This window comes from Sebastes umbrosus, chromosome 6 (assembly GCF_015220745.1).
Source record: "Sebastes umbrosus isolate fSebUmb1 chromosome 6, fSebUmb1.pri, whole genome shotgun sequence".
NCBI lineage: Eukaryota > Metazoa > Chordata > Actinopteri > Perciformes > Sebastidae > Sebastes > Sebastes umbrosus.
In genome coordinates, this window is record NC_051274.1 from 20,581,357 (window position 1) to 20,595,644 (window position 14,288).

The window sequence follows — 14,288 nt, forward strand, 5'->3', positions numbered from 1 at the left end:
CCGTCCTTCATTAAAAGAAAACCAAATTAACCGAGGTTGGAATCAGAGGATTGCTAATTATTAGCAGATGTGTGTGTGTGTGTGTGTGTGTGTGTGTGTGTGTGTGTGTGTGTGTGGGCTCAGTCTATGGGGTAATGTACGTGCATGCAGCTTTGCACATGCAGGTGGTACTGTAAGTGCATTTATTCAAGCACTGCACTTAAGGATACTCATGCTCCCTTAGTTTCTTAATTATTCGAGTCCACTACATTTCAAAAGGAAATACTATAGTTTTTGACTCCACTACATTTATTTGACCGCTATAGCCAACCAGCTACAACATTAAAAGGCTGCCTACACAGCAATGCATCGGTAAAAATAATCATACAAAAATAAAAATATATATATATATAATAATAATGTCATACTGGGGCCATAGTACTCTACTTTTGATATTGAAGTACATTTTGTTGATAATACTTCTGTTTCATTACTTAAAGAAACAGTGTGTAGCATTTATCCCTTGACCTCTGACCTCAAGATCAGTGAATGTAAATGGGTTCTATGGGTACCCACGAGTCTCCCCTTTACAGACATGCCCACTTTATGATAATCACATGCAGTTTGGGGCAAGTCATAGTCAAGTCAGCACACTGACACACTGACAGCTGTTGTTGTCTGTTGGGCTTGAGTTTGCCATGTTATGATTTGAGAATATTTTTAATGCTAAATGCAGTACCTGTGAGGGTTTCTGGACAATATTTGTCATTGTTTTGTGTTGTTTATTGATTTCCAATAATAAATATATACATACATTTGCATAAAGCAAGCATATAGTATTTACCCACTCCCATGTTGATAACAGTATTAAATACTTGACATCTCCCTTTAAGGTACATTTTGAACAGATAAAAAATGTGCAATTAACTATGGACAATCATGTGAATAATCACAATTACATATTTGAATCGATTGACACCCCTAATTTTTACATCGTAGTATTATATTCCTCTTTCATTTAAGTGGTAACAATTTCTACAAACGTCATACGGGTGCGTCTGATCCAAACTTGTTTCAGTTTTCAGACCATCATCAGGTAATTTTCATATACACAAACAGCACTGGCACCATATATAGCCTGCAGCACCTCATTCTTCCACCACTGTGTACATCTGCATCTACGGAGCGTGATGGAATATCTTGTTTATATATTTTTATATGCACTATTTAGGGATATGTGTTGCAGTAACTGTAAAAAAGAAGACATTTTAACACTATATAATTTTTTTACTTTTTAAAAATCGTCTCTCCCAACATTTCAGGTTCATTCTGAAAGAAATGGAGCTCTCTACTGGGAAGACACACAAGACATTGTGGGTATTGTAGTTCTCCGCGTAGGCAGCTTTTATAATACTTGAGCTCATGCGGCTGTGATTGGAAATAACTGGGGATTGGCTGATGGAGTGTGGGGTGAATGTTAGTGTGACCTTGTGTGTCCTTTACACACTGACGGGAAATCGACCAGTCCAAGCTCCAAGGAAAGCTATAATTCTACGAGCAGTACAGGCCAAAGCAGCGTGCGTACACACATCTTCTCTCTCGCGCGCGCACGCACGCACACTCGGCTTGCACAGAGTACAGTCCTAGCTGTGCTGTAGTAACCACATTAATTGGGTTGTGTAATTGTCTGGCAAAGCATTGTGGGAAACAGCCCATACAGATCTGTCCCTTCACCTCAAACCACTTTTTAAACATGGACTCCCATCGTCATGACAGTGCTATCCAGGAAATTGCTGAACATGTGTGTATATGTGTGTCTGAGAGTGTGTGTGTGTGTCGTTCTGTGATCACCCGTATGTATGTGTGTGTGTGTGTGTGTGTCTCTATGGCTCCTTTAAGGGAAGTGAGTGTGGTGGCCTCCCATTCCACCGCATGTCGGCTGTGGTTCAGCTGTGGTCCACCGCCAGGCCCTACATTTGGAACACAGAGAAAATACACCAGGGGTACTTGCTCCCACTGTTTTCTGGACCCGTCTTTCATCGGTTTGTGTGTATTTTGGGTGCACGTTTGTGTGTCTGTGCATGTGTAATAGCGCGCCCCTATGTTGTACTCTCTGCCCTTGATATTTTAAGGCTTTTTGGCCCCACGTCATGAGTGTGCGCTGTATTTCCAGGCTGCAGTTAGATGACCGGAGTGAGAGAACCCGTACGGAGGACAGGAAAAGGCAGGAGGAATGGGGAGAGAGGAAAGCAAGGCGGGTAATTGAAGGGTTCAGGGTAATACTTAGGCCAAGGATGGCTGTTTCAACGTGTTTGCATAACCTCCTTGAACTTAATATTTAGCCCCACTCCAGAGTGAGTATAGGGCACAACGGAGCCAAATCGAGAATGATAGAGGGAGAGAGGAGTCGAATGATAGAGAGGTCCAAGTCCAAGGCGGAGGTGATGCCATTCTCTCCTCCGAACGGGAGGCTCCTCTCTTTGATTAGTGAAAGAAAAAGGAGGGGAGAAGAAGTGATGGAATGAGGACGGAGAGAGAAAAAGGCAGCACGTTGTGGTGGCCTTCCTGTCCAAAGAGCCTGTGATGAACTATGTTTGACAGAGGGTTATTTTAACGCGGTGGAACACACAAGACAATGCAGAGGACCTCTATTTCAAATGACGCAATGCAGAAGGTGTCCTCCTGGTATTCTCAGTTTACATTACTGACGGTTTAGAGCACAGGCTTTACTGTAGCTCCTCTCACAGTACAGTACAGAACAAGAGGGAAAAAGAGAGATGATTAGTTATGCTCCTGTTTGTATCTAATATGAGATGTACAGTACATCATGTTTTGCAGTCATCATTTGACACTTTTGCGAATAAAGCTTACTTTGGGTTCACATAGAGAGGCAACTGAAGTGAAAAAGTGATGCAGAATCCTCACTTTTTCTTGTGTTAAAGAGGACCTATTATGCGTATTTTCAGGTGCATACTTGTATTTTGGGTTTCTACATGTTCACATGTTTTAATCGGTCAATTCATTGGTCAGCTGCCCATTCTAATGTGATTGGTCAACCGGACCAAACTCTTTTGACTCCGCTCCAGCTCTGCTCTAACTAGCTTTGTTTGAGGGCATGCCAAACTAGCAGCTAGGCAGGTATTATGCAAATGTGTTACTTGGTGACATCACCACGTTACGGAAGAAAAGGCTAGACTTCAAGCAAGGTGTTTTCTGTGGGGGAGAGTAACTCCCTTTGGCATGGACTTTGGACTGTGTAACTTTACAGACCTTTTACATGCACAAAAAACCTACATAGCACACTAAAGGAAAGGGGGAAAGCACAAAAGCCTAAAAGGTTCTCTTTAATTGCTGAAACGATTAGTCAAACTCATAAATAAAACATCTGATAATCAATTAATCACGCTTTTTAGATGTGATGATTTGCTGTTTGTCTTTGTTTTGCATCACTTAAAATTGATTTTACCTCTTGTATTGGAGGGTTGGACACGCAAGAAGAAATATAAAGATTACATTGGGCTCTAGGATATTATTTTAGTGATAGTCAATAATATAAATAATGATTCTGTCCTGTATTAAAGCAACAGTATATGTACGTGGCTCTACTTTTATTTTGTAGTCATCTAGTTGACCTCAACAAAACACCCTCTCCTGTGCCACATATTGTATAGTCTCATCTTTTGATGTTAAAAAAATGTGTGTGGAGGCGGGGGCATAACTCATCAGTGTTTATACTGAGGCCTTAGTGGTCTTTCTTAACACGCTGCATATGTGTGTATGTTTCTCCCGCTCTCCTTGTGTGTGTGTGTGTGTGTGTGTGTGTGTGTGTGTGTGTGTTCTTACAGTAGTGTGATTGGAGCAGTGTTACTCATTCTGTGACCCTCACCTCTCTCTCAGATGACAGGGAGCTTTAAACAACCCAGCTGCTGTATGTGTGTGTGTGTGTGTGTGTGTGTGTGTGTGTGTGCCTGTACTTTTGTCTGACTGCGAGGCAGGGGAGCCCTACACGTGTGTGGTACAGTACAGCCCCCCATCTTGTTTCTTGTGCCTTAGGGAGACACTGTCAGTCAGCTGAGCAGCGATAAAGACAGAAAACAAATTTTAAGAGAATGGGAAAACCCTGCACTGCTATTGGTAGAGAATCTCTGGAGGTTCAGGGTCAGAGCTCGCCTTATTGGTTGTAGCCGTGGAGGCGGGCCTTGTGCCAGACAGCTCTGAAGATTGGCAGAGGCTTTCACTAATCTGATGTGGATTGTGTTTTTTCTCGCAATGATGGTTGCAAAGGAAAAAGTATGCCCACACACACACTCAAGCAAACAGGGGCACACATGGAGACACCCAAGGTCGTCCAAATGGGAAAGGGCTGCCGGTGACATCATAATCATCACTGACATCCCACAGAGCCTTGTTTGTTTATCTAGCCTGTTTTTACAACAACAGGAATCCACCCGACCCCTCGCTGATCCTCAGGAGGTGATGCAGAGTGTCACCACAGTGCTACCAGTCGCTCTGTCAAAGCCAGAGCTTGTGTTTATTAAAGGAATAGTTCAGCATTTCATACACTGAGTTTAATGTTGATGTTCTCCTCTCCCTCTTTGCGATTCAGCTATGCATCGCAATTTTTTTCTTTTACAATTTTGAAATGGATTTTTCAATGCCAGAATCGATATGTTTGCTTCATTTGAGTCTATACGGAGCTAGAAGGAAGTTACTGCTTTTATTGTTGTAGTCAGAGTAATGTGACGTCATATCCGTTCCGTATCTGTTATCAAAACAAAACGCAACCGGCTGCAACGAGCCAAAATGACAAAGCAGAAAACAGCGGAGGGTCAGCTTGGATACGACCTGCATTCTCACATGTTAAGGGATCCCCATGCTGTCTTAATGTTATGGCTGATCGGTTGTATATGGAAATAAGATTGATTGGATTATATTCACCAGAGGTATAAAACATTACATTTCCCCTAAAAATTAAAAGAAAATACCACTAACTTGTGAAAGAAATGTATGAATAAATAATGCCTGACAATGACTTGACATTGTTATTGTATCAATTTAGATATTTTCCAAAGTAAAAGCCCCTATAAGTGTATGATTCAACTTTTTCCCATGGTCTAGTGTTAAAAAAGCCTCAATAAATCATAATACCGTAGTGGTATCGTGTTAATATTTGAATCGGGAGATAGGTGTGTATCGTCCCAGCCTTAGAAAGAAGGCAAAGAAATGTTGGAACTATTCCATCAAATCATATATTAAGATATTGTCTTTGCCTCGACAAGTTTTGAGAGAGAGTTAGATGCTCTCTTCATCTTATTTGTCTGCATTCACTCAGCCACCTGGTCTCTCTGTCTGTTCCTCTCTGTCTGGGTCTCTATATCTGTCTCCCCCTCTCTCTCTCCGGCTGGAATGCAGCGGTGGCCGTCTGGTCCTGCTCATCTCTGGGAGCAGTCAGCCATCTCTCCTCGTCCCTGCTCCCACTCTAAACATTTGGCTAGTTTTGGCAGATTTGTTGATTTTTGTCCCCTCGTATTTTCCCTCTTGTTGCTGTAAAACTGATACATACTCTTTCAATTAGACCCCCACCCCTCCTCCACCACCACCACCACCACCACCCCCTCTCACTTCCACCGGTCAGAGCTCTAGTGTGGGAGTGGGGGGTGAGCAGAGTAAGTGGGTTGTATATTTTATTAGTGAAGTGAAAACACACACAACCTGGCCCAGTTCTGGGAGAACCATCTGCTGTCATGGGTTTTTTCTTGGGTTTTTCTCAAGGTTAGCATGTAAAGTTTAGCGTTCCTGCTTGACGCTCGGGATTAGCATGTAATGGAGTTGACATGACTGTTCAAACAAGACAGCCACGCAAGTTTTTATTTGCTGTGGATACGGATAAATCCTATCATATCGATTAAGATAAATAAAGGCTTTAATCCAGGTGGAGGGAAGTAAGTGCATCTGGCATGTGGCTTCAGGTTAGCTGCTTCACGTTAACATGGATTTAATCCTGCGTAAGGTAGCCAAAACTTGGACCTCATAAAAATACATTTAACCCACATTTCGAGTTGAAACACAGATTTCCCATCTTAACTGGCTTTGCAGTAAGCTTAGCAAATGAAGCCAGAGCGTGTGTTTTTTGTTGGAAATAGACATTTTCCCTATCCTCCTCAGTTGTAAATAACACAGTGTTCCAAGGCCATAAATAATAGTGTCACTCAACCATGCCCCATTCTCATGTCCTCTGCTTGCTCTCACTACAGGCCTCTAGTAGTAGCTTAGCCAGGGGCCCTCGGCCATGTGCCGCACCTTCACACACTCCCGATCGAGGAACGGCCGTTAAATGCACTAGGAATGTTTCTGCAGAGCCCGGACAGTTAAGTGGTTGAAGGGGCATGATCACAAACTAGAAGACCTCATAATGGATGTTCTGGGAACAGATATTAGTGGGCTCCCCGTGTTCCTGCTAACAAAATACATCACACATGCACATGAAGGACATGAAAGCGCAAAATGTGTGCAGAGACAGGCAAATGCACGCACACACATGCGCTTAGGGGCAGACAGTATTGATGGCTCCCTCGGGCATCACACGGACGCATCTGTTTCTGTCCCACTGACTCTCCACACTCATAATTTCAAGTAAGTCATAACACAAATTATAAACACATATCCCTCAACCGTGACGCCTAGGAATAACAACATGGAGTGCGCTGAGCTGATTTAGGGGAGGCTGGGACTCTTAAATCTTTACCTTTGCTCCTTTCTTCCCTTCCTCCTCTCCTTTTTCTTCCCTCTTTTCTCTCTCATGCAGCACAGGTGGCAGTCACTCTTGTCAAACACATGCTTTCCTCTCTTCTATTGCCTTCATCTCTTGCCATCTCTTTTTTTTTTTTTTTTTTTGACCCATTGGTTCTGCCGCGCTTTCTCTTCTCTTTCCCAGCCACAGTACACCTCCCCTAAACATCCGCTTTCTTTGAATTTGTTTTTTGGCAAATGTATGTTTATGCTCACTCTTGACCCGATCTTAACCCCCCCGTCGCCCAGAAATCCGTCTCATCTGCCCCCGTGACATCACAGTCCTTCGACACAGCAGCCCCGCCTCAAAGAGGTCTTCATCAAAGTCTCCTTTCCTCCTCATGCTTCATTCCTTTGTCCCGAATTATCTCCTTCCGCCTCCCCTTCTCTTATTCCACTCTTTGCATTCCAGTTTTTCCTTTCCATATCGTCTCTGCTGACCTCCCCCCCCCAACTCCTCCCCCTTTTCCTCTCTCCTCTCACCTCTCATCGCATGGTCATGTACTTTAGCCATCCATCTCCCACCTCTGTAGATCCAAATGTCTCAATATGTCCCAGGGACCATGAAGGTTCAATTGGAATCACATGTTGTAGTCGAGCTGAGAATTTCACCCCTTATAAATAAGATGTCAGTCCCGCCTGTGCTTTTCCACAGAGTCTTGCATGCTCTCTCTATACTCCTCTATAATACCAAACGTAAATATGAGGAATGTTAAATATAGATATATAAATGCACAACTGTTTATGTCAGCATCATGTTTACCTTGTCAGCCAAAATATTGTTATCTCATTGAATAGAAAGTAGATTTTTTTTACAAGAGATCCAGCAGCGGGATTTATTCGTCCTTTTATTGGAGTGGCTTATGACTCCTCGGTGCATAGGGTCTGACTTTTATGAAGACTAATCACAAGTTTGTCATGAAAAACCATTTCATGAAGGCCCTTTCGATTGGAAAGGAAATTAAGATAATCCTTTGTTTGTCCAGGACACACCAAGTCTAAGTTAAGCAGGGAGTGAGACAAGAGGGGAGGAAAGAAAGAGAGTTCACCCACTCAAGATCAGCCTGCAGATACAGTACAAGCATTTGTCTGTGCGTGTGTGTGTGTGTGTGTGTGTGTGTCTGATAGATGAATCCAGTCTGCTAGATTCATGTACATTGCAAGTGTGTTCTACAGCTAAGGCCAAATGGCCACCCAAATTAGATGTGATTAAATACTCCAGTGTGATTCAGGTTCAAAGAGTGTAAGTAATACTAATCAGCACACACACACACACACACACACTGTGCACACACAATCACTGATTGAGGATGTGGGGGATAAAGTTTACAGGCTGGCTAATCATAATAATGCCCCCTTTTTTATTGTTTTAGGAAGACATCACTCAGCAGAATCCTGCCGTACCACTCAGAGAGCACCCGCAGAGAGACAGCTCTGTAATCTGCTGTGTTAATTTCGAGCCTGGAAGTGATTTAGCCCGCACTGAAGCATGGCAGCCACTTTGGTTCGGAGGTTTAATTCAGTCGGGCTCAGAACGTCTCAGGGTCAATCAATAATTTTCATTTATGGGGAAGTCTGTACCTGTTCGAGGGATTGCAGGTGTGATGGATGTGACAGCCAGGTCTTCACAGACAGCAGCACACGTTCTGGTCATAAAAAGACAACGTACAGTAGTTCTTTTTGAGTGTAGTTTCCTTTTTGCAATGCCACCACATGTGTTAAATGTCAGAATGTACAGAGACAACTTGGGTTTCCTGTATGGCTTTTTCTTTAGCTGGAATCAACAAAGTGCCGTATCATTATTTTTAGGCTGGCCCACACTAAAAGATTTTTCAAATCTTAACAGATGTTGAAAATGTGAGAGACCAGAGACAGTTTTGTTCCTTTAGTGTGTGGTGAGAAACAATTTGTAAGATGGAAAAAACCCTCTTAACCTACCTCACACCACAGGAATATCTGGAAAGATAATCTTTAGAAGCATCAGAAAATCGGGCCTTTGCTGGCCGTTGTCGGGGAGGGGGGAATCAGGCCCAAATCATCTTGATTAGCGTGTAGTGTGTGCCCGACATAAGTAATTCATCAGCAGATGAATGGGAGTGTAACAATCCTTCATGAAGTGACTCAGTGGTGGTCAGAAAGAGATGGATCCGTGTTTGTTTTTTTCAGATAAGTTCACAGATCAGATAAACCTCCCCTTTAAAACTGGTGGGAGTGGTTAGTGCCCTTAACCTTTCACCACACTCTTTTCTTCCACCAAGCTGTCCCTGCAATTAATGCATCACCCACTTAGATTGTCCAAGTATATTAAACATGTTGTCCCATTCCCAATGGTATGTTTTTCAGCTCAGTGTGCAGTTGTTTTGTGTGTATTTACAGTCACATACTGACCCAGATAGACAACATTCTCAAGCTGTGTTTGCATGCAGTTAATGCTAAAGGAGATAAGGAAAAGTGTGACTGTGAGACTATTGGGGTGTGGCCCTACATTGGAGTTTCCATGTCTGGCAGTGTGCTGTAAAGATGGCCATCCTGCGTGTAAGTTAGGGCTGTTAATCTGACACATTGTTTATGAACAGTGACACATTGTGCTGCATTCCTTTCCCATATATAGACTCAGTGCATCACCTCTTTACTCTATTTGACACAGCCAAAGATACAGGAATGGAACTGGGATTGCCACTGTGCCATGCTCTAAAATGCAAGATTCATCATTGGGTTTATTAGGTCATGGATATAAAACTGGACCGTATGAAGAGGGATTTAAAAATCAGTCGCGCTGTTGTTTGATTTATAGATGTCTTGATGTGATTTTTCTTTAACTTTAAGAATTCTTTGCCCCATTTTACATTGTGAATGGCCAGGCCAAGTAGAATGAGCCTGCAGTCTAAAGCACTTGCTCTGGTACGAGTCCAATGTAGGTCTGTGTGTCTGTGTGTGTGCGTGTGTGTGCGTGTGTGTGTGTGTGTGTGTGTGTGTGTGTGTGTGTGCGTTCCCATTACAGTGAGCATTAAAAGGAATAACAGTGGAGGTGTGGGGAGACGAAAAGTGTCACGTCGGTCCTGCTCCGTGATTAATGGTGTGATTAGCTGCTCCGATCCATGTCAGAACCCACATGCATGCACACACAAATCCATGCACACAACATGCAAGCACACACTTGAGCACACACAAAAACACACAGAGGCCTATTAATGGCCTTGAATGGGAGAATCCAGATGCGGCGTGCAGATAATTGTACTAAAAACACCAAATGTGGAGTCCCAGGCCAGCAGGACTTTATTCTGAGTTCAGCGTGTTTATTTTCGCAATTGAGTTATTTCTGCAGGGACTTAAATCATGGAATAAAAACACTCCGATGCAGGTCGATTTTTAATTGAGTCCAAAGTGTATTTTGAATCTCTCCTTCCTCCTCCTCTTCCTCTACCTCTACCCCTCACCTCACACAAACCCAAACATTACCTTACCATGCTGGTTTAATGCCCTCCAAATTTCAAATGCGATTTTAAGAGTCTGGAGTTCAGCCATGTAATGTTTATCCAACTTAAAATACCTTCAGTGCCTACACACTAGTTACAGTTTGAGACACATGCGACTGTCAGACAATGAATCATACATAAATTGAGTTACAGTAAGGCCTCCCCTGAAAGTCGATGAGTCGAATTACCCCTTGTTGACTCCTCTGTATACTTGAAATTCTTCAGCTTCGAGCTGTCGTTTTTTTTTGTTTTTTTTAAGAGACAAGATTTATGAAGAACTTTGTGCTGTAGTAAACAATTTAATCAGGAACACACTGGTTGTATAGATGTGAATGGCGATGACAGGCAAAAAAAATCCCACCCACAAATCGTGGCAAAAGAGACGTGGTCCGTGTTTCCAGACGGGGTCGGGTGGGTTGCTGACATCGCCACAGACACTGAGGACAGTCCACCCGGTTGACAGTCGGGGCCCTGTCCCTCCCCGCAGGGAGAGAGGAAGCAGCGAGCAATAGGTCTTCGACCCTGGGAACCGAGGTTCTGGTGAGGGGTGCTGTAAAGCTCACCTCCAGAGCTGTGAGCCACCTTCACCCTTTCCAAGCCAACCTAGAGCTGGTCGCGGTGCGCGGCCAAAAAGGAAATGCACCCGGCGAGGGCCTTCCAGCACCGGCTAGAGATCCCATAAGGTGATCCTCTCACACCGAGCAGCCATCCCTTAAGTGACGAATTGAATCCCCTGGGCAGACTACGCGGAGTTGAGAAATGTAAAAATATTTTTGGTTCATTATGAAACTGGATTACCAGATAGTCTAAAAAAGGAACGGATAGTTAAATCTTCTTATTGAACAGCCAAATCCGATTTGAATCAAGAAATTCTGATTTGAGTACAGCCCTAGTTACAGTCGACTGTACACATGAACATTTGTTCTCTTTTTTTGTCTCCAGTTCTTTTTTAATAAAATTTTTTACAGTGTGCCTTGGGTCAATGGTAGTAGTACAGGAGGTGTGTGCGTCTATGAGAATATGTTTATGCTTCTGCGTGTGTTTACCTAAGTGGAATGTGTGTTTGTCACAACACTGGTTTTACGACATCCTGCTCGATCAGCTCCGAAGACTCAGACTTCTCTCGAAGGGTTACGCAATGTCATTCTCATGGATGTACATGTACGTCCGGTTACATGTGTGTGATGAAGCTTAGTGGTATGTTTTCTCTGCACCTGTAGACAGTCATTTGTCGTCACCCCCGTCTGTATACAAACTCGCAGACATGCACACACACTGTGGTAACCAGCGGTGACCGAGGAAAGATGTCATATCCTCCTCCGCCTACTCCATTACACTTCATTACACTATTACATGTCCATGAGTCACACTGAGGTACCACTAATGCAGCACTTAGCAGACCACTTCAAAGATGTCTGCTCCTTTTCTGTGGAATTTTCTGTCTGAGTTCTCTGGAATGAGTGAGTTTGCTGCGACATCTGCCTATGTATAAGGGCCCACAGCTGTAGATGTGGGTGGTGTGTATCTGTGCCGTACACCTGTCTAATTTCTGTGTAACAGATTTATACATTACAACTTTTTATTTTTATATGAATAATTTTTAAAAAATATTTTGTCCATTTTCAAAAACATTCCTTCTTTTCTGTTGCACCCTTCTTTCCCCTCAGGCAGCAGGCTTTGTTGGCGGCCATCAGTGAGAAGGATGCTAACATCGCCCTGCTGGAGTTATCCTCCTCCAAACGGAAAAAAGCCCAGGAGGAAGTGATGGCTCTGAAGAGGGAGAAAGACAGACTCATGCACCAGCTCAAACAGCAGGTACATCCAACCACACACGACCACCAGGCTATTTATGTGTGCATATAAAGGATGAATTAAATTTACAGCATTCCCGGTCTAAGAGGTTGACTGGCCCTGCACATGAATCAAATGGGGCCTGGCCTTGCGGTCACCGTTTAGGACATGTGAATCAAAGCAGGACTGCAAATTCAAACCTGCTGCAGATGATGAAGCCTCCCCTGCACTAAAACAGCCTCATGGGCAGACTTTTGAACTTTAAAACCAGGAACAGATAGAGGTTAATAATTCCTGGTAGTTAACAGAGTAGATTTCCCCGCCTCAAACCACACATTCACAGTCATAGTCATCACAAGCCAAACCAGTCAAGCAGCACCAAATCCAGGCATATAAACACACGAGGAACGCTCTTCACTTAACAATCATGTTGCAATCAGAGTCATTAGATGCACTCAAGTCGCAGACGTAGGTTGGTATCATTGATGAGTCACTGGCGGACTTTTGTGTCTGTTTTCTATCTTCTGGTCAAACAGACAATAAATCCCAGCACACACATACTTACGGACATACACCTATTTCCCATATTGCCCCGGCTCTCAATATAACCTGAGGCTGATGAAGGTATGTGGGTCATTAAGGTCTGGTCAGACCACATCAGTGACTGAGCTAACGTGAATGCTAACGATAATGAGCCAACAGCAGGGAGTCCGCATATACGGCCCCCTGAGTCACAAGGGCTTCTGGGAAACATGGTGCATTTAAAAGTCAACAGATGCAGTGGCTGGGCATGCATTTTTAGTGCGGACCTATGTTTGTTCGTGTCTCGTAAACGGTAAACAGTTCCTAGGGGGTGCAATTCCATTCAAGGAATTTCAAGGAAAGCCTATTATCTGTTTATCGCCATTGGATGCGTCATGTTTTCCCCGTTGGGAAACCAGCAGTTACAGTTCACCTGATGATGTGATGAGCTCTAATTGCAACGATGTGGCCTCCGGGGCTGGAGCAGAAGAGAGGAGAAAAAAAAGAAAGGAGAGGAGAGGGGCGAGCAGCTCATAAAGTACATACAAATTCTTTGACTCCTCTTTCTCCTACATGCAAACCTCATTTCCTCGAAAGTCTTCAGGCACACATGCATATAAATATGGTGTATACGGTGTACCAAGCAGTGCTATGACCACCTAGTGCCGGGGCCATGAAAGTGTGAGATTTTGTCATCTATTAACTAGGGCTGTCAATCAATTAAAATATTTAATCCCGATTAATCTCATAATTGTCCATAGTTGATCGCAAATTAATCACATATTTTTTATCTGTTCAAAATGTCCCTTAAAGGGAGATTTGTCAAGTATTTAATACTCTTATCAACATGGGAGTGGGCAAATATGCTTACTTTATGCAAGTGTATGTATTATTATTATTGGAAATCAATTAACAACACAAAACAATGACAAATATTGTCCAGAAACACTCTCAGGTACAGCATTTAGTATAACAAATATGCTCAAATCATAACATGGAAAACTGAAGCCCAACAGGCAACAACAGCTGTCAGTGTGTCAGTGTGCTGACTTGACTATAACTTGCCCCCAAACTGCATGCGATTATCATAAAGTGGGCATGTCTGTAAAGGGGAGACTCGTGAGTACCCATAGAACCAATTTTCATTCACATATCTTGATCAGAGGTCATGCCAGTTTTGGAGTTTGGAGCATTATTGGTTGGTTCCAATATATTCATTAGGTTTTCTGGTTTCATATGATGCTAGTATCTTCACTCTAACTTTAAAACTGAGCCCGCTACAACCTAAAAATCAAAAGTTGTGTTAATGCATTAAAGATTAGAGGCGTTTAAATGAATTTGCATGCACACATTATTATCACTCTAAATTTGATATATACTATACGACTATACTATTAATGTTATGGGGGTTGTAAGGAAAGTAGTTCCTACAGGGAGTCTCTACTTGGGTTCCTTCCATTTGACAGAATGAGCTCTCTGGAGATTATGTTGTTCAACATGACACACACCAGCTCTCTGTCTTCTGACCCATTGACACACATATCAGGATAGGTTGCCTTCCTTAGGTCCACGACAGCCAATGGCGGAAGGAAACTGATCAGGAAATGCCAAAGAATTATGGGACTCGGAGTCTCATAGGAGAAAGCCGATATGTAGACAGCAGATAGATTTACAGATAGCAGCGCCCTGTCTGACCTCCCCACAGCCCTCCTTTGGAAGATCTCGTGTGTG

General features: G+C 43.1%; 1 protein-coding gene across 6 annotated transcripts in view; it reads left to right on the forward strand.

Annotated features, from left to right (window-relative positions):
• LOC119489419 (ERC protein 2-like) overlaps window positions 1-14,288 on the forward strand; it is a 184,098-nt gene that overhangs the window by 115,388 nt on the left and 54,422 nt on the right. For all 6 annotated transcript variants that reach the window (XR_005207175.1, XM_037771807.1, XM_037771802.1 and 3 more), the window contains one exon: window positions 11,912-12,059. Coding sequence is in view for 5 of the 6 variants with exons in the window: in XM_037771807.1 (XP_037627735.1) it covers window positions 11,912-12,059 (148 nt within the window). In the remaining variant the exon portion in view is untranslated. The remainder of the gene's footprint in view (window positions 1-11,911; window positions 12,060-14,288) is intronic.